At 44.3% G+C, this 20,897-nt stretch overlaps 1 protein-coding gene across 2 annotated transcripts in view; it reads left to right on the top strand.

Annotated features, from left to right (window-relative positions):
* The window catches only part of VPS41 (VPS41 subunit of HOPS complex), a 661,741-nt gene that overhangs the window by 366,113 nt on the left and 274,731 nt on the right, over nt 1-20,897 (top strand). For both annotated transcript variants that reach the window (XM_063922529.1, XM_063922530.1), the window contains exon 17: nt 18,075-18,167. In XM_063922529.1, coding sequence (XP_063778599.1) covers nt 18,075-18,167 — 93 coding nt within the window. The remainder of the gene's footprint in view (nt 1-18,074; nt 18,168-20,897) is intronic.

Raw genomic sequence — 20,897 nt, 5'->3', positions numbered from 1 at the left:
GCAGGAATGATGTTCTGTCGTGCTGTGAGTCGAGGAATCTAGGTCTTCACTCTTTGTGCCAATCCGTGAAGGAGGGAGATGCTTTCTCATGCGGTTTAGAGGAAACCCATGATATACATTTTGGTTTAGCAGACTCATAACCCAAAAGGGTTATCAAACATGACACTGGTGATGACCCTCCACAGAGGACCCTTGGTCAATGTCATAGCAGGCATCGGATATCAGGTAGTAGACCTCTGTAGTTAACCCACGTTATTTCCCAATGTCACTGACAGCTCAGTGGGATCTGAACCTTGGATCCAATACTATGGACTGCAAGCTGAGCCTTAGCAGAGGTTTACAACAAATGGGAATTAGAGACACAGCCATATATACCCTAAAAGAATTGCAATTTGCAATATTGTCCAGTGTCCCCTAGCCTTGCTGCAAGAGAAATTATTATTGTGTGTGTGTGTGTGTGTGTGTGTGTGTGTGTGTGTGTGTGTATAATTTTTTTACAAAAATGCACCTTGTTTAAACTGTGTATACACAGTTGGTACAGTCCCACAGCTCATATTGTGGACATGGCTCTATGCAGATGCTTTGCATGGTATGATATGCTAGGCTGAGATCCCGGATAGGCATACTTGCCTACCTTTGGACCTCTGTTTCTGGAGATTCCAAAGGGGATTTCCAAGGAACATCATGTCCCCACCACCGGTTTTCATAATAAGTCCAAGCCAACCACTGCATGGTGGCATGACTCCCCTCTTCTTGTAGCAGACACAGAGCATGATGTCACAAATCTGATCCTGTGACGATGTGCACAATGAAGACTTTAGTTGCTCTATAAAGTCTTATGGGTAGAGGTGATGTGAGGTAGCAAAATTCTGTTGACAGAATACTTAAAATAAGTACTAAAGTGTATAATCTCTTTAGTATTCCAAAAGTAATGCTGGGTACACACTCCATGTTGTGATTACCCAGCAACATCGTATACGACGGGATCCAGCGGCGTGGCAGGCATTGGCAAGTGCATGCCACACTTACCGATGCCGCCATCGACGTGCGACAGCTGGGGAGCAGTGGCTATGCTACATTTGGCAGCATGGTATTGTCAACGACATTACCAGATTGACCTGCATGTATGACAACCAGCGGGAGTGCACATCGTTCGCCGTATAGTGCATAGACACTGGGCGATATTCTAAACTATATCGCTCAGAAGGGTGAAAAATGAAAATTAGCGATATTGTTTAAAATATCACCTAGTGTGTACGCACCTTAAATGTACATCTTTATTTATAGTAGTAGGTTTGTTTGTTTGTTTTCTTTATTAAAAACAATAATAATATTTTTTTTATGGGTTTTAGGCTTCAATCTAAATAGCCATTGTAGCTGAAAAAAGGCAAAAACGAGTAGTGAATATGATATATTTAGTTTGTTGTTTTTATTTATTTTTGCTGTTTTAGTGCTTTGTTACCAACTTGAGTAGTTATTTAATCTTAAGGAGCTATTGCTGAGAGACACTTTGTGAGTATCTAGCCACTTGAAGTTCCAACTTCAGCCTGGTCTGCAGTCCTAGGAGATGAAATATCAGTTCCCATGAATAACACATTCAACTCATAGCACAGAACATTTGAAAATGAATAATTCACCTATGGAGATTAAACGGCTTCTTTTTTTTTTTGTCTTTTCCATTGAAGTCATAGGCATCAGGGAGGTATGCCCCTCTGGGCCTGGTACCTATTTTATTTGCAAGCTGTAGCTTGCAGAACACATCTTGGCTGCTGTCTGTTAGTCCTTTCTTGTTTTAACCCTTTGTGTTTATTATTCTGGCTATAGTTGCTGTAACTGTCTGTGTATATAGCATTTATTAATATTGGTACTAGAGTATATTACGAATATATATAATGAATAAGTCCTTAAGTTACTTTACATATTGCCTTTAAATAAAAAACAAAAATCATAGATACAGTGTCAGTGAGAATATTGTATAATTTGTTTGTTTTTTCACAACAGTCACATTTTGAAAGTGACAAATTCCGTGAATGAAATATATGGCACTATAAGATAGCATCTGGCGAACAGGTACAAAGGATGATTAAAGTTGAAGCTTAAATGTCCATAGCTTCAGTATTTTCAAGGGCCAGAGGTGGTCTTACTGGGATGCAGTCAATATGCCAGCTGTCGGGATCCCAGCATTCAGGAGACCGACCCCGGAATCCTGACAACCATCTTAACCTGTCAGTGATTCACTAGATGCATTAATGCCCTGGCCAGCCAAATGGTACTTTTGATATTGTGATTTATTTATATGGATAGTGTACTTCACCCCACTCACTGGGAGGCACCTATCTGAGGCTTACTCCTTGCTAGCCCCTAGAACATGCATGAGTCAGTAGTGTTTATTGGGCCTAATTCAGACCTGATCACTCGCTAGGTTTTTTTTCCCACTGCTGCAAACAGATAGTCGCCGCCCATAGGGGAGTGTATTTTCGCTTTGTATGTGTGCGAACGCATGTATACTGTTTGAAAAAATGAAACACCAACAGACAATAATAAGAAATGGACTCGTACCCGGACCATCAGTCTACATGAATGTAGACATGTAGCACTTTGCAAGGGGGCGGTCCACCAGTGTGGTTGATCCCAATCCTTTCATGGACGAAGGTCCCTTTCCCAATAAGCCATCCACAATGTTCGTGGGAATGAAAACAGAACCTCAACTAGTGTAACCACTTGTTTTGTAATCGTACAAAACAACATATAAAAATTCCATAAACACTTCTAGACAGATGGACTCTCACCAGATTTTATAGTCTACAGAAAGGTACCTTGAAAAAGATAACAGGAAGTTATCGAAACGCATTGGTGGAGGTAACGAAAAGGCACTTGGATATCTTACCTGGCGGCTGATGACGAATCCCGGGGGCGCCTGGCACGAATTATATAATGCGCTCATGTCTACTTTTTTCTGTAGACCATAAAATCTGGTGAGAGTCCATCTGTCTAGAAGTTTTTATGGAATTTTTATATGTTGTTTTGTACGATAAAATACAGTGTTGCACTATTTGAGGTTCTTTTTTCATTCCCACGAACATTGTGGATGGCTTATTGGGAAAGGGACCTTCGTCCATGAAAGGATTGGGATCAACCACACTGGGGGATCGCCCCCATACAAAGCGCTACATGTCTACATTCATGTAGACTGATGGTCTGGGTACGAGTCCATTTCTTATTATTGTCTGTTGGTGTTTAATTTTTTCAAACAGTATCACACTATGCTTGTGTTATATGTTATCTTTTAAGATCTGCCAACATTGTTATTATTGATCTGAATATCTCCAAACAAATTATCTATGGATCATTAGTGCCTGTGAGCTGTTGTGGTTATTTTTATCTCACAGAAACCAAATAACCCGCCCAAATCTAACTCTCTCTGCAAATGTTATATCTGACACACCTGCAGTGCACATGGTTTTGCCCAACTGCTAAAAAATTTGCTGCTGTGATCAACTCTGAATTACCCCCATTGTCACAGCCAGTTATAGCAGGTATCAAGCAAATACAACCCCAAATCAGACTTGCCTACCCTCCCGCATTCAGATAGAGGCTCCCATTTTTTCCTTAAGCCTCCCACTGCCCCGCAAACTTTGCTGTGTTTCATGGTTTTTTATGGGTCCCTCAGAGAAATGCGCGAGTCCAGAAATGCTGGAGTGAAGGACCTGCATGGGAGACGTCACTGCCATTAGCTGTAAGTCCCGCAGAGGCAGTCTGAGCAGAGATCAGTGTGGGTCTGTGGGGCAAGAGCTTCAGGTAGAGACTTGATCGGGTTGTGCACTGTGTGAGGCCCAAAGGGGGGTGGGGCTAGCAATACAGGGAGGTGCTATGTTGCAGAGGTACTTTCCCTGCTCCAAAACTATCAGCTGCTGCAGAACAGCAGTGTGGAAGCACTTCAGTGCCAATTTCCCTGGCCAGATCTCCTTCCCCCAGGAAATGTTGTTGTTTTTTTTGTTTGTTTTCTTGCCTTGTTACGGCAATGGCACCATCCAGAAGCGGAGGCTCCGCCCCTCCACTGGCAGCTATGAGGATCCTGCACAGAGCTGCTGTAGGTCAGAGCTCACTGTAATCACTATTTTCAATCTCAGCCACGAATATGATAAGTTTAGAAAGCATCATCTTATTGTCAGTGTATGGGTCCAGGATTTTTCCATTAAAGTTACATTATTTGTTAGGCAGGGCCGGATTGGCTATTAACTGTACGGGAAGGAGCTTAGGTTTCAGTGCCGCCTGTTATATGATGCTCCGCCCCCCCGCACGTCACCAACTGAATGTCCTGACTCCTGTGCGCCGCGGGCACCGCTCGCTATTGGGAGGAGAGGCCCGCCCCCACCCAGCTGTCCCCACCCGGCTGTCCGGAAGAGAAGGTCTCTGCGCCAAACGTCGCTGATGTCATCGGCGTGGACCTCGGTGGAAGAGATGATGCGGCCGCGGTGGATCCATGGTAGCATCTAGTTTATCTTCGTGGAGAACACCTTTCCCATAAGCCTCTGGGTCCATGTCACAAACTATTTGGAATAGTAATCTGTGGCAAGCGGAGCGGAGCGAGACACCGAACCCAAAGCGTGGCGAGCGGAGCGAGCCTGCGAGGGTCCAATGGTGCATGGATAAAACAAAATAACCTCAAATGAATGGAGAATGGATAAAACATTTAGGTGCTGTAAGGGCGGAAGTTATCTACTGCTCTCTTGTTATGTCACTTCCTAGTCCTGATCACGAAGAGAATATATACACAACCATGGATCCATCTCGGTTAGTATGAGTGTTTGGTGATTAGCCAGTGGAGAGTCCCTGTAAAATCCCTGTGCTGCTCTGCGGGCGCATGTGTAGCAGTATGCAGCCGGCCGCTCCATACACTCTGGATATTTAAATTGAATAAATCTGAATTAGGGAGTTATTGCTGAGGTAGGTAAGCTGATGCCTATCAGCAGCTACATGCAAGGAGCACAGGGATTAAACACAGGTTTGGCAGATTCTGGGGTTATTGGTGTGCGGGGCCGCCTGTCATAGGTGGCGCCGCTCCCCATGCGTCACCCGCTGGCTGACTCAATGTAGTGCGGTGCATGCAGTGGCCACCGCCCGCTATCAGGAGAACTGGCCTTGCTCCAATCCCACCTGGCTCTCAGGAAGAGACAGTGTGAATCCAGCAGGAAAACCTAGGCGTGCGCACGGTGGTTCCTGTTGTGCACAGGCGCCTCCTAATGCTGACATTATTGCTGACCCCCACAGGCACCCCCCCTAATGCCCCCACCTCGCGTGCCGATCGATTCTCTCCCCTCCCCCCGCGCCCGGCCATTCTAAATTTGGTGTCGGCCGCCAGCCACTCAGAGCTCGCACACCGGCAGCAGGGTCTCTCGATTGGCTGCTGGGCTGCGAGCTTTGATAGGCTGACGGCCAGCGCCGTGTTTCAAATGGTCGCCCCCGCAGGAGGGCTACAGTGAGGAGCAAGATTTAGGAGAGACATGCGCTGCATTGTGCTCTCCTCCCCTCATACTGGACAAGCAGCAGCAGCAAACCAGCAGCGACGGTGAGCACTAATGGCTGATTATCTGTATCTGGCACTACTGGGGCCATACTGTGTGGGGTAATGTGAATTGCGGCTCATACTGTGTGGCGTAATGTGAATTTCAGCTCATTGTGTGGTGTAATGTGAATTTGGCTTATACTGTGTGGGGCAATGTGAATATGGCTCATACTGTGTGGGGTAATGTGAATTTTGGATCATACTGTGTGGCGTAATGTGAATTTCGGCTCATACTGTGTGGCGTAATGTGAATTTCGGCTCATACTGTGTGACGTAATGTGAATATGGCTCATACTGTGTGGGGTAATGTGAATGTGGCTCATACTGTGTGTGGTAAAGTGAATATGGCTCATACTGTGTGGGGTAATGTGAATTTGGCTTATACTGTGGTGTAATGTGAATTTTGCTCATACTGTGTGGCGTATTGGGAATTTGGCTCACACTGTGTGGCATAATGTGAATTTTGGTTCATACCGTGTGGGCTAATGTGAATTTTGCTCATATCCCGTGTGGGGTAATGTGAATTTGTCTCATACTGTGTGGCGTAATGTGAATTTGGCTCATACCGTGTGGGGTAATGTGAATTTCTGCAGCAGGGTGCATTGTGTTCCACAGGGAAATATTGGGATGTAAAGTGGATCTTGATCCAGAGGCACCGACAGGCTAAAGATTTAAGCTGTCCCAGGATGCATTGGGGCCTCCTCTATAAACCCCACCTCCAGGCACTGGAGCTCAGTTTCGAGTTTGTGCCTGCCGATTCTCCAGATACACCAATCCAAGAATCACTGTGTGTGACTACTGGATTACTTTAAACCCGAAACTGCCACCAGCAAGAAGATTTTAGTGACTAAACGCAAGGCCGTCTTCGCTTCGGCCTACACACACAATTATTAATACGTCACAAAATGATAGCATGGATCATGAGGCCTTTGGGCATAAGAACAAAGACCAGAACTAAAAATTAGATGTTTAATTTAAAGAATATCTTCAGAGCTTCAGTTACAAAAAACAGTTACAAAGATTATGAGAAATATTTAAAAGTACACACCGATTAGGATACAATTTCAAATAAAACAAAAGGGAGAATAATTTCAGAAACCTAACTTACTCAGAAGTAGGTGAGCCTTCTGTGTGGAGGGATTTCACAATGTAAGATATATGGTGCATCCCCAGGAGTGAACAACCCAGTGTGGGTGAGAGGGGCAGAGATAACCCCCTCACAGCTGCAGCCTTTCCTTAACTCTCTCAATGCTGTGTACCTGGGCAGTGAGATTTACTTTTGTTTTCACTTTCAACAGCTGTCTTTCTTCTAAGTTTCAAGAGGCCAGGTTTCTTGACCTGTGATGTTTCTCCTAACTATAGTTTATAGCTTCTTAGATAAGTCTGAAGGCCATAAACTAACCTCTGACTCCCCACTATACATCAGTGTCCTCTACTCCAATATCTATGTAGCTATGGGTTCACTTAGAGGACAGGCTGGCAACCATGTTGTGTCACAGACTCCATTACAATATACACGTAGACATTACATACAAGTCTTATATCGCTGGATGAAAATGAATGTCCCATTTGCCACACCCCGCCTCCAGGCACTGGAGCTCAGTTTCGAGTTGGTGCCTGCAGCAGGAGGTCACTTAACAGGGGGGCTGCACTGGGCAGCCCTAAAAAGTTTTCTAAGAAGACTTCAAGGGCCGCAATGCTGATATGTCAGTGTGACATTCTCTGCTGTTGCTCCATCACCTCCCAAGCGGCGTTGCATACTCCCGAGGCCTATTTCCGGGTACTTGCTGCGGAGCCACTCCGGCTTTAGACACACGGTTGCAGATGCTCTACTGCAGGCCTGGCCAACCTGTGGCTCTCCAGATGTTGTGAAACTACACATCCCAGCATGCCTTGCCACAGTTTTAGCATTCCCTAATAGCAAAACTGTGGCAAAGCATGATGGGACTTGTAGTTTTACAACAGCTGGAGAGCCACAGGTTGGCCAGGCCTGCTCTACTGGTTCGCGTGTCTGCTACGAGGAGGAAATAAAAGCGTCCCCCAGGTGGGATCCGCCATTAAATCACGTTCCTGTCGCGGTCTAGGGAGACGGGCCGCGACACTGGCGTGGACACTGTCAGTGAGCAGGGACTCCAGTAGACCACCAGGGCATAGGAGTACAGGTCGGGTGTACTAACGCCCATTTTATTAAGACTGTAGTACCGGCAGTGAGGACCAGCATAGGGGAACCAGCGCTTGACCTGTAGCCCCTCCCCCGGCCCAGGGCACCATCTACTGCAGATTTTCCAACCCTGCAGCTGCCTCACACTCTCCCTCCCTGACTGAGACGCTGGGCGCCATCTTCTAAGCATAGCTGCGGCTGGTCTCCGGGTCAGCAGGGCAAGGTCTGCCTTGTAAAGCCGTCTGTATACAGCGCTGTGACTTTACAAACACTTGAGTATTCTACATGTCTTTATACAGACAGCATTAGTTAAGAAAGAGTGTACTTTTTACAGGATATATAGTACGAATATTCTGATATATACCTCCGGTCTCTGACCTCGCTGTGTTTTTATATATATATATATATATATAGTGGAACAAACGAGGCGGCACTCAGAGGCTGTCACTCCAAAAATATAATTGGTGGAAACAGTGCAAAAAAGGTCACAGACCTTTTTTGCACTGTTTCCACCAATTATATTTTTGGAGTGACAGCCTCTGAGTGCCGCCTCGTTTGTTCCACCACATACCACCGGATCCCGGTTGGGGAGGGCACCTGAGCAATACGAGTCCAGCACAGGACTCTGTGGAGTGCCGGAGCAGCCACACTTTCTATATATATATATATATATATATATATATATATATATATATATATATATACACATATACCAATCCAGGGCAGTTTTATTGTCATAATAATTATCTGCATTGCCTGTGACTGTGTGTGCCTGTATCTGCTGTGTGGTTTCACTTTCATTGTTTCCCAGATATATCTATCACTATATTCTGTACCCTGAGGGACTAGGTGCGTCTGGGTCATATGTTATATAGTGTGTCACAGTATTTACCCATTACGTGTATTCTACTGTGTACTCAGTCACACAATACCAGATTTATTCGCAGGTGTTGTGTACTGTGTATTCAGTCACATACTAACAGATTTATTCGCAGGTATTGTACTCTGTCTGGCTTTATCGTACTAAACCGCTCTGTTGTTGCATTTGTGTACAATGTCTAACAAGAAGGGCAGTAAGTCTGTGGACGCTCCTACATCATGCAGAGCATGCGCCAAAGATTTACCAGAGGGGGAAGTTTTGTATGATGGTTTGTGTACTGTGTGTCATAAATCTCCCAGTCAGTCCGCAGTTCCTGTAACCAATCTGGAGCCACCCTGGGCTGCGTTCACAAACCTAATAGGTACTCTGGTGGAACGCCTTATGGGACCACCTGTGCCACTACAGCCACAAATTGTCCCTATGGTTATTCCGCCTTGGAACCAACCAGTTGCAGCAATTAAATCAATCCTTGGTCAGACAAAACTCTACTTCAGGTCACTCCAGTGTCTCTGGGTCATCTAAGCAGGCTGCTTCCTCCTCACAATCCAAGTATCTCTCAAATGCTTAATCTGAAGAGGAGGGGGGAGCATACTGTCCTGTCTAATCCTTGTCTAATCCAGGGAAGAAATTCCCTCTGTTTTAACAGGCCTTGACTCACTATCCTCTGCCTGCAGAGTTATGTACCAAGTGGGAAAATCCAACGCCGGTGGATTCTCATGTCACCCGCCTAGTGGTGTCATCCACTGTGCCTGTCACCACTGTCACTTCACTGAAGGAACTGACAGATAAGCGTGAGGAGGGATGCCTGAAATCTATTTACTCCCTTACAGGTGCTGTACATAGACCCACTATTGCAGCCTCTTGGGCTGCAAAAGGTATTGAAGTATGGGTTCAGACATTATAGGAAGAGCTGTCCGAGGATTTATCTGACAATGCCAAACAATTCCTGTCTCACATTACCACCACTGCATATTACATTCTGGAGGCGCCCTCTAAGGCGGGTGTGTTGGCAGCCAAGGCGTCGACTACGTCTGTACTGGCTCGCCGTATTCTTCTGTGGTTGAGGTCATGGAAGGTGGACCTGGAGTCCAAAAAGACCTTGGAGGTACTCCCCTTTAAGGGGGACATTTTGTTTTGGGAAGACCTTAATAAAATTATGTCTGAGTTAGCAGCTGCTAAAATTGCTTTCCCCCCAAATTCTAATCCTTATGCACATAAGGCAAAAGGTACCACTTTTCGTTCCTTTCGACCTCAAGGGAAAGCAAAAGTTCAGGCATACCCGAGACAGTCTCGTGTTCCCAAAACCACAAAGTCCAAGGCTAAACAATCCTGGGCGGCCCCTCAGCCTGCTTCTAAACAAGACAAGTCTGCCACATAACGGGGCGGGCCTCCCCCTGGGGGACCGACTTCTGCAGTTCACCCAGGTCTGGTTAAAGGCCACTTCAGATGCATGGGTGCTGGAAGTAGTCTCTCACGGGTACGCAGTCTCATTCAAGAGACATCCCCCTCGCCAGTTTTGCACCACGGTTATCCTTAGTTCCGTTAAAGGCGCAAGCTCTGCAAAAGGTTGTGAGTTCCCTCCTGAATACAGGAGTGGTAATTCCAGAACCTCTGTCCCACAGAGGCAGAGGTTACTACTCGACCCTCTTTCCAGTTCCGAAACCCAATGGGTTTTTCCGGCCTTTTCTCAATCTCAAATCATTGAACAATTTTGTGAGAGTGACCAAGTATTGTATGGAAACACTGCACTCAATTGTACTGGCTATGGAATCTGAAGATTATATGGTATCCCTGGATATACAGGATGTGTACCTGCATATACCTATTGCCATGTTGCATCAGCAGTGTCTTCGGTTTTCTATTGGCGACCTCCACTATCAGTTCCAGACTCTGCCATTTGGACTGGCTACGGCTTCTCAGACCTTAACCAAAGTCATGGCCGTAATGACGGTCCATCTCTGTCGCCAGGGAGTCAGGATCCTGCTGTATCTGGGCGACTTGCTGATTCTGGCAATCTCCCACGATGTCCTCCTCAGTCATTTGCAACTGACGGGTAGCCACGGGTGGCTCAGTTGGAGGAAATCCTCACTGGTCCCAGCTCAGAGCATGGTGTTTTGTCTCCAGAAAAACTTCTAAAGCTTCAGGACAGTACAAGATGCTTCCTTTGTCACCCCAGAGTGTCGATATACTCGGCGATGCAAGTACTTGGCCTGATGGTGTCTGTTTTCAACATGGTAGAGTGCGCTCAATTTCATTCCCTCCCTCTGCAGAGGTTAATTCTTTCCAAGTGGGATGGCCTACCTCATCGGATCAGATCTCACTTGATCACTTTGACTCCGGAGGTTCGTCTGTCGCTGACCTGGTGGCTACAAGACCAGCAATGGAGCAGGGGCCGTCCCTTCTGGATCCCCGACTGGGTCCTGCTGAACGCGGACACCAGTCTGAGGGGGTGGGGTGCGGTGTTGGAGCAACACTCTTTTCAGAGTTGATGGACCAAGGAGGAATTACTCCTCCCAATAAACATTCTGGAGTTGCGGACGGTGTTCAGTGCATTGACTCTCGCCCTTTCTCTGTTACAGAACTGGCCGGTTCAAGTACGGTCAGACAATGCCGCCACGGTGGCATACATAAACCATCAAGGCAGCACTCGAAGCCGCATGGCTATGATGGAAATGTAAAAAAACTTTTGTTGGGCAGTGTTCATTCTGGGCGTCCTAAACTGGGTAGCGGACTTCCTCAGTCGCCGGGACGTGCACGCTGGAGAGTGGAGTCTTCATTTGGAAGTCTTTCAACTTCTAGTGGACACGTCCGCAGAACAATTGTGCAAGGCGGCTACGTGGTCCTCAGTGAACACGTTCATTAGGTTCTATGTCTTTGATACTTCCGCCTCCCAGGATGCTTCCTTTGGACGCCGGGTTCTCATACTGGCTAAGGCGCGTCCCTTCCCTTGAGGAACTGCTTTAGGACATCCCCGATGTTTCCCTGTGGAACACAATGTACTCTGCTGCAGAAAAGGAGAGTTATGGTAGACTTACCATGGTTAACTCTTTCTGCGAAGTACATTGGGTTCCACAAGGCGCCCACCCTGACGCACCTAGCTTCTATGTGTTTGTATGGCATTAGCCGCTGGTCCCTTCTCCTGTCGTAAGAATGTGGTTCTATGTGACTATCATCTGCCTTCTCTTTTGCCTGCTCCTGCATTCGACTGGTTAACGAAACTGAGCTCCAGTGCCTGAAGGTGGGGTTTATAGAGGAGGCCCCAATGCATCCTGGGACAGCCTAAAGCTTTAGCCTGTTGGTGCCTCAGGATCAAGATCCACTCTACACCCCAATGTTTCCCTGTGGAACCCAATGTACCTCACAGACAGAGAGTTAACAATGGTAAGTCTACCATAACTCTCCTTTTCAGGTGCGTATACTACTATTCTCTCTGGAGTAACCCAGGTGCATATACTGCGGTTCTCTCTGGAGTAACCCAGGCGCATATACTGCTGTTCTCTCCCAGTGTAACTCAGGCAGGATCTTATAATTCTGGAATTTGGCAACAGGGCCCAGGAAAATATATTAGAAGGATAGCATGGTAAATTTACGAACTTACTATACTATATGTATGTGTGTATGCAAGCACACAATGCTGCACCAGTGTATATAGATATTCTATTTGTCCGTCTCTTCTTACAAATGTACATGGTACATTAATATATACAGTAGTGCACCTATATTATTACTCCTTTTTTTCTTCTTTATTTCTGTTTTTAGTACTATAGCTTTCACCTGCAACAGCAGGACACACCCGAGTGACAATAAACTTGCCCATATGTGGAGTTAGACACACCCCTTGGGCTGAGTATGACACGCCCCTGCAATGGCGCGCCGTTCTGCAGCCACCTGTAATCTCCCTGAAACTAGTTTTCAAAAGTATGCAAGTATGTCCCAAATCGGCATTCAAGAGCAGGGTCAGCGACAGCTAGAGAGAAATATTTGTAAGCCTGGTGCTGTACCAAAACAGTATCCATGAGAAGAGCACAAAGCTGAGGTCAGAGTAGGCAGATAACACATACGTTCCGGTGTTGAGCAGGGTCATAGCACCAGATAAACCACAAGTAATGATTCCAAGATCCTAGTCAGATCTGAACTTGTAATGTTGTAATCTGAACCTGTAGGTTATTTATGACTGCCTGCATAAATATGTTCAGGTATGGCAGGTTGCCCTGACATTATGGCACCTGTCAGTCATTCGTGACCAATAGTACATATATGCCAGTAATAAATCCTGGAAGCTAGCAACTGATTGGCTGCAGTGGTGCATTATGACTGCTGTCATTGTTCTTCACTTGATGGGGTTAATTATCTCGAACTCCTGAGTTGAACTTGTATTGTATGTAACTCTCTTGAGAATGAGGGTACAAGAAGTACTTCTCAGTCCCTCTTCATTTTTCCAAGGTTCGGTGACGTGGATGTCAAACATCATAGTTCTAATGCTACCTTTCGGTGTTACCGAGAATTGTTCCTCACTGTGTATAAAGGCAAACTGTATGACCCTCTTGGAAAGACACTGAATCAACTAACTGAATGTCCCATTAATAAAAAATAATAAAATAATTAGTTCGGCAGCAAGAGACCTGCATTGAGATATTCCTTACCTGGTTGTGTCTTCCTATTCAGAGAAGTAACTGGTACCATCATTCCCTTTCATTTTTTAAGCATACTGTATGACTCGTTTGCACTTGAAGAACAAAGCTACTTGAAGAACAAATGGTATCATATATTTCAATTCAAAGAGGTTCTCCTTTGACACAAATTGATGTACTTACAAAGTGGAAGTGACCAACGATAGTCTACTGCTGATCTACAATTATCTTTTTTTTCCTCAACCAGCTCCTCCACCCATCAAAGAGCCCAGTTAGAATGTAGATTTTAGAGGCCCTGCCCTGTACATTGAACTGTTTTTTTATTATTGGTAATGTGCACCCCTCCCTAAATTGTGTGAACAAAAAAATGATTAAATTAAATACGTTGTGCTTACATGTCATCCTTAGGATCAGTTATGTGGTGAGGTAGAGGATTCACTTCTGTTGGTCCATATATTTTATGATTGGAAACCACAAGCATTGGTTTTGTCTATTACTTTTAACATAAATAATTTTAATTGATCCTGGCCTACCAACCCAGGACACCCCTAGAAGTACTCTGAGACACCCCAGGGTGCTAATGCACCCAGTTTCGGAACCACTGTATTATAACATAAACAGTTAAAAACTTCATATCAATGTTGAAATAAGCTTTATTTGAATAAAAGATATTAACTTATCTGACATAGCCCAAGTGGAAAACCTAAAAACTTTGAATATTATAGACTTTTATTAGCCTTACTGACTGTGCAACTATGTGAATGACTCCAATATTTTGAAAAGCTTTTTTTATATATTCATTTTGGCTTATTATAAACAAAAAAAATTAAATATGGTGAACAGTGTCTCCCGGGGTCAGTAACATTTACAGATCAATCCATAAGTATATAATTAATTGGTGACAGAAGATTGTCAAATAAGAAAGTGAAAACAAATTGAGGCTATAATGGGAACCCTTTAAAACTGTTGTTTAACTGTTTGTTAATTGAGAACGCAGTAAGTATTCATCATCAACCACTAAGAAACATTCTGACAATGGTAGTCATTCCGAGTTGTTCGCTCGCTAGCAGTTTTTAGCAGCCGTGCAAACGCTAAGCTGCCTCCCACTGGGAGTGTATTTTAGCTTAGCAGAAGTGCGAACGAAAGGATCGCAGAGCTCAATACCTACTCAGCGCTTGCGATGACTTCAGACTATTCAGTTCCTTTTTTTTGGACGTCACAAACACGTCCTGCGTACGCCCAGCCACGCCTGCGTTTTTCTTGGCACGCCTGTTGTTTTTTCGAACACTCTCTGAAATCGGTCAGTTGACACCCAGAAACGCCCACTTCATGTCATTCACTCTGCAGCCAGCAGTGCAACTCGAATGCTTCGCTAGACCTTGTGTGAAACATCGTTCGTTGTAATAGTACGTCACGTGTGCGCATTGCGCCGCATGCGCAGAAGTGCCATTTTTTTGCCTCATCGCTGAACAGCGACCGAATGCAGCTAGCAATCAACTCGGAATGACCACCCATGTTATATGGTTGCTATGAATACATATAATCATGATTGCACAACAAAAACCTTTATGTGCAGATCATATGTACAGTAATGGCCTTAAATATTTGTCAGCCTTGGTGTATGAAACTTGTAACCATTAAATGTGTACAGAATGTAATGCGCATTATTTGTAATATTGCAATATAGTCTAGGCTTTACCAATAGCCTAGAAAACAAAAACAAGATGTATATGTACTCAGTGGTGCCGAGAGAGGGGGGAAGAGGGTACAAATGACCCGGGCCCAGGTCTGATGGAGGTTCTCAGTGAGGGCCCTGGGCCCCCTCCTTGTTACCTGGCAGCTGCAGTAGCTCTTCTCCTCATGCCAGCACACGCTACTGTATACCGGGCTGCGGTGTGGCCATGGAGGTGCTTAAAATTTTCAGGATTTTTTTCTAAGGGTACATGACCACACCTCCTGTGATTAGGCCACACCCCTTGAAAAGTACCTGGGCCCAGCCCGGCTCTCGACTGCCTTGTATGTACTTTATGGTATGTGTTAATACTGCATAATATATAAATCAAATTTCCACTGAATAACATTATACAGTGTTTACAATTGATGCTTCATTGTCTAATGTACATTATGTATAGTCGAAACGCATTGAATCTTCATTTTATCACATGGAAAGTATAGTATCATTTTGAAACACACGCAGTGTTTTGCTTCAACATTGTATTACTTCTTATTTACCACTAGGTGTCTCCTCTTGCCCTTTCCTTCAGTTCTTCTGATGTTGGGTTATGTTTTTTGCTATGCTTAACTCCCACAGTAGACGGTGACAGTGCCCATTGGCAGTGGATGTCAATAAATAGAAAATAACCGTATGTACTGTGAAAATGCCAATTTTCACCAGAGAGAAATCTTTTTATTTAATTGAAAAATATGCCACCTTATAATGTAACAGACTTCTGTAAAAAAAACAAAAAAAAAAAACAAATCCTGAACTCTGCTGTAAAGGCTATGAAAATTAATTACAATATTAAGTGATGGGGGGGGGGGATACAATTAGATCCGATAATTTTTCGGGTGCTAAAAACTTGACTTTAGTGCAATTTTTTGGACTTCATCTAAAATTATTTTTCATTTTTGGGCAATCCAATTACAGCCTGTTTTAGGTAACAGGTAATTTTTCAGGCGAAAACACAAAGGGGTAAATTTACTAAGATGGGAGTTCTGTTTAAGATGGAATGTTGCCCATAGCAACCAATCAGATTCCAGGTATTATCTTCTAGAATGCGTTAGATAATTGAGAAGTAGAATGTGATTAGTTGCTATGGGCAACATCCCTACTTAAATAGAACTCTCATTTTAGTAAATTTACCCCATGGAATCTATGATAAGTTCACGTACATGTGATCATTAAAATTATCAGGGTTAATTAGATAGCATCGGGGGATCAATTCCATGGGCAATTGAATTCCCCCATAGTGTGTTTTTATTTTGTAATTTTTTTTAAATAAAAAGTAACCTGATTTTTTACAGAAGTAGTGTCCCTTACACATTATGCCCACACAATAGTAGTGCTCCTTACACATTACGCTCACACGGTAGTAGTGTCCCTTACATATTACATCCACACAGGGATTCTGTGCACGCTGTTGTTTTTTTCTACCTGTATCCTGGCCTGGCATCTGTGGTGCATGTGGTTAATCAGGGGCTGCTGCTTCGTACAGAAATGGCTCCTCCTTCCCTCCCTTAGACATTTGGCATTGTGACACATGAGTGAGAATCAGAGGCATGGAAAGGCACAAAGGCATGGTGATGCACCGAGGCATGGAGAGAGGGACAGAGGCACAGATAGGCTGACCAATCCCCGGATTTTGGTCTAAAATTGGCCAGGATTGATTAAGGTCAATTCTTTTTTTTAATGCCATGCAGCATCTGAGCCGATTCAGCATACGGCTCAGACTTTGCCCAGGCTCCCCCTGCCCCCGACTGTGCGCACTACGCAGTGTGACGTGGTGTTAGAGGTCACGCAGCACAGTGCAAGTAGCTCCACCAGCCAGAATGCCTGCACACGCTGCCTGCAGGACCCACTCCCCGGACCAGCCGACAGAACGTCTGACAGCGGACCTGAGGAGGGTGAATATTTTTTTTTTCCATAGCCTATACCAGAAATCCCAGGATTGACCGTTTTTCAATGCCGAGTCCTGGGATTGAAAAAACGGCCCAGGATTGGCCTATCTAGGCACAGAGGTATGGAGAGAGGGAAAGGCACAGAGAGGGACAGAGGCATGGAGAGTGTCGCCTCTCATCCCCCTCCAGTCGGGATGCTGTCACTCGTGAGCCAGGCTGCAGTGCTACACTGCTGCAGGCAGTGTTACAGAGACGGAGGAGCCGAGATGGGAGCAGACCCTCCTCCCGTTTGGCCAGACACGGGGCCTAATTCCGCATGGATCGCAAAAGTAATATCTTTCTCAAATGGGCAAAACCATGTGCAGTGCAGGTGGGTCAAATATTTTGGGTGGAGTGTGTTCAAACTGAAATCTAAATTGCAGTGTAAAATTAAAGCAGTATTTACCCTGCACAGAAACAATATAACCCACCCAAATCTAACTCTCTTTGCACATGTTGTAGTTGCCCCACCTGCAGTGCACATGGTTTTGCCCATTAGAGAAAGATTTCGCTTTTACGATCCATGCTGAATTAGACCCACAGATCACAGTCTGTCACTTATGTGATCCCAGTGAGTAGTCACTCTGGGGGAGGAGTTGAGAGGAGATTAGAAGGGAGAGAGTAGTGGTGTGTCCTGAAGGGAGCTCCATCATGCGTCCTCCAGGGGCGGCAGGCGGTACCGCAGAAGTGAGGAGCAGTGTTAGCCTTGAGGAGCAGTGTTAGGTCATTATAAATGGCAACTGCCACACCAAACACCTACCCCTGCCCCCACCCTCTCTCTCTCTCTCCCCAGCAACCTCTCCCCATATGCAGTAAGTGTGAAACAGTCAGATAATTGTAATTAATTAGCAGTAGGCTGTAACATCTCCCTGCAGTATCACTTTCACCAGACGAAGGAGTCATTTGGGTCTGTGTGGCAGCCTTTAGTGGCTGCCGGTGCACATTACAGAGGTGAGGAGCAGCCTTAGCCTTTTATTATGTAGGATTTTGATGAATCCTAGTGTACAATGCAGTATGGTGCAAGTTTCCTCATAAACCTACAGGGCTTATAAACTGCCAGTGACTTATATGGTACTATATAACAACATCCTGAGTGTTGCATGTCTCGTGCAGCTATATGGGCCTGGTATATGTTTTATTTTCAATTAATGTGTGCTATGTATTTATTTTTTCTTCTAGGCGATCAGCAAGTATCTGCCGAGAGGAGATTTACGGCTGAGACCAGCAATTTACGAAATGATCCTGGATGAGTTCTTGAAAACGGATTATGAGGTATTGTTGTAACTTTTTTTCCAATCTGTTATTAAATACTCGCCATCCTCCTCACTCCCTCGATAATAAAACATGTGCAATATTTTGTTTATATCAGGTTTGTTAAACTAATATTTGAAGGTTAAACTATTGTTATCAGTTGACATCACTGTATTAAGGGAAACATATACTCTATACTTAGCATTTATTTGCTTTTTGTAACTTCCTCCCTAGTGTTTAGTTGCTTTGTGAATTGCGAAAGTGTAAGAACCCCATCTCGACAGGTACATAGGGCAATACACTATGTGACCTGCCTGCTTGATAGAGAGCATGCACTTAAGATGCATACACACTTGCCGAGAAAATGAGCGACGTCGCAAATTTTCACCCTCCCCGAGCAACGTCGCAAATTCTCGGCAAGTGTGAATGCCGCCGACCAGTGATGCACAGCTCTGCAGGTCGGCAACGACCCCCGCTGTCGGCCGTGCAGGCAGCTCAATTTGGACTGTCATCCATGAGCTCTGGCACGGCCCGGGCGCTGCGTGACGTCACTAAGCGATATTGTCATCATATCACTCAGTGTGTACCCCCTGCCTCCGACTGCCCTGGGAGGGGAAACACTAGGCGACTTCACTCATAGAGCACATCGCCTAGTGTGTACCCACCTTCAATGTCTAAGGCAGCCAGCTGAAAGATCATTTCCAAGTGTTGTCAGTATTTGGAACAAGCCAAATGCATGTAGAGTAATTCTATATTTTCTGTTTTCATGTATCAGGTAATATGCAAGATTAGGCAGCATTTCTATGAACACTTTGTCATCACAAAAGTCTTCAGATATTGCAAATAACAGTTATTTTCATTTTTATGACAATTATGAGGAAGATTAATGAAACTGATGGGTTTTTGTAGAATTTTTCATGTACATTTTTGAACATGACAGTATGACTTAATACATATGTAGCAAGCATTAAAGGAACGGGTGGTCTTCAGTATGCCGACTGACGGGATCCCGGCGCACAGTATACCGGCGCCGGGATCCCGACAGCCGGCATACCGACACTTATTCTCCCTCGTTGCTGGTATGCTGGTCGCCGGGAGCCCGACCGCCGGCATACCATAGTGAACCCAAAGGAACATGTGGTGCATCGTGATTTTATCTCATAACACCATTTATTAGTTAACATTGTGTATTCCGTTACTTTAACTCCTAAAATTCTTATATTTGACATGTATTATCAGTGTTGGCCACTTGGGAAGCTCTTACTACGCACTGCAGAAGTGATTCACAAGTTAATCCATAACCAGCAGCAGCCCTATGCAGAGGCACACAAGGTTTTTAGGTTGGGGAGGCCAAGGTATAATGTAACTTTGTTGCCCCTAAATTGCTGAATGTCGCTCCCTCAGGTACTTAACCGCCACACTAATAAATAAATATATATATATATATATATACATACATACATACATACACACACACACACACACACACACACACACACACACACACACACACACACACACACACACAGATATCTCTATAGAAATCTCTATATCTCTATAGATGTCTCTGTAGCTCCATAGATATCTCTATATCTCCATAGATATCTCTATATCTCTGTAGATATCTCTATATAGATATCTCTCTCTCTGTGTATATATATATATGTGTGTATATATATAGAGAGAGAAATGCTCTGCAAAGAAGGCGGCACTCACAGACTTGTACGGTGTTAAAACACTGCCCCTCCGGACATGCTGATTTATTTAGTGCACTTTACCTGCACTAAATGAATCGGCATGTCCGGAGGGGGAGCATTTTAACACCGTACAAGTCTGAGTGCCGCCTTCTTTCCAGCGCATATATCACGGTGGGTATGCACACGCATTAGGAAGGCACCGCAGCAGGTAATCACCACTTGGAGTGCAGAGGCCTGTACACTACATATATATATATACATATCTATATATCTATCTATATCTATATATCTATCTATACACACACACACACACACACACACACACACACACACACACACACACACACACAGAAAAGAGGGTTCCTAAGGGAGCTAATAAAAATAAAACTTGTCCTTTTGCCACCAATAATATTCCAACCTATGTTCACAATAGTTAAAATAATACAGATTTATTCCTAAAAGACAATTTGCAGATTTGACATAAAATGACTAATAGTCTCTTTTTTTGACAATGATGTTTAAAGTCCACAGTCTACAATAATAGAAATTCTTGGCATCAAAACCAGTAACAGTGTAGATATATCATTGTGTACTACGAAGATTCTGAATACAATTCAATTCAGCATAGGAATCCAACACGTTTCGTCCGTAGGACTTCTTCAGGGGTCTTATATATTTCTACATATACATTATTAATATATATAACAATACACAGTTAAAAGGTCCATCTTTAGTCATTAATTGAACACTGATCGGGTATAGTTGAGGGGATTGGAGGAAAATAGCTAAAACCTATATATAATCAAATCCCAAATATATATATAATCAAATTGTCAATAAGGGATAGATCAGACTGGTGTTAAGAATTTAAAATTTAATATTTAAACTTAAAACAAGGGAGGGTAAGTATACTTACCAATGTACGAACTTCAACAAATCATGGCATACAAATTTTGTTCAACAGATTGTAGTGTGGAAAAAAACATCCTTTTTAATATATCCAGCTAAGTATACATTTAGAAAGGTAGCCCGAGTCAGCTACCCCTGATGTAAA

The sequence above is a fragment of the Pseudophryne corroboree genome, chromosome 5, assembly GCF_028390025.1.
Source record: "Pseudophryne corroboree isolate aPseCor3 chromosome 5, aPseCor3.hap2, whole genome shotgun sequence".
Taxonomy (NCBI): Eukaryota; Metazoa; Chordata; class Amphibia; order Anura; family Myobatrachidae; genus Pseudophryne; species Pseudophryne corroboree.
This window is presented reverse-complemented; position numbering and strand designations above follow the sequence as displayed.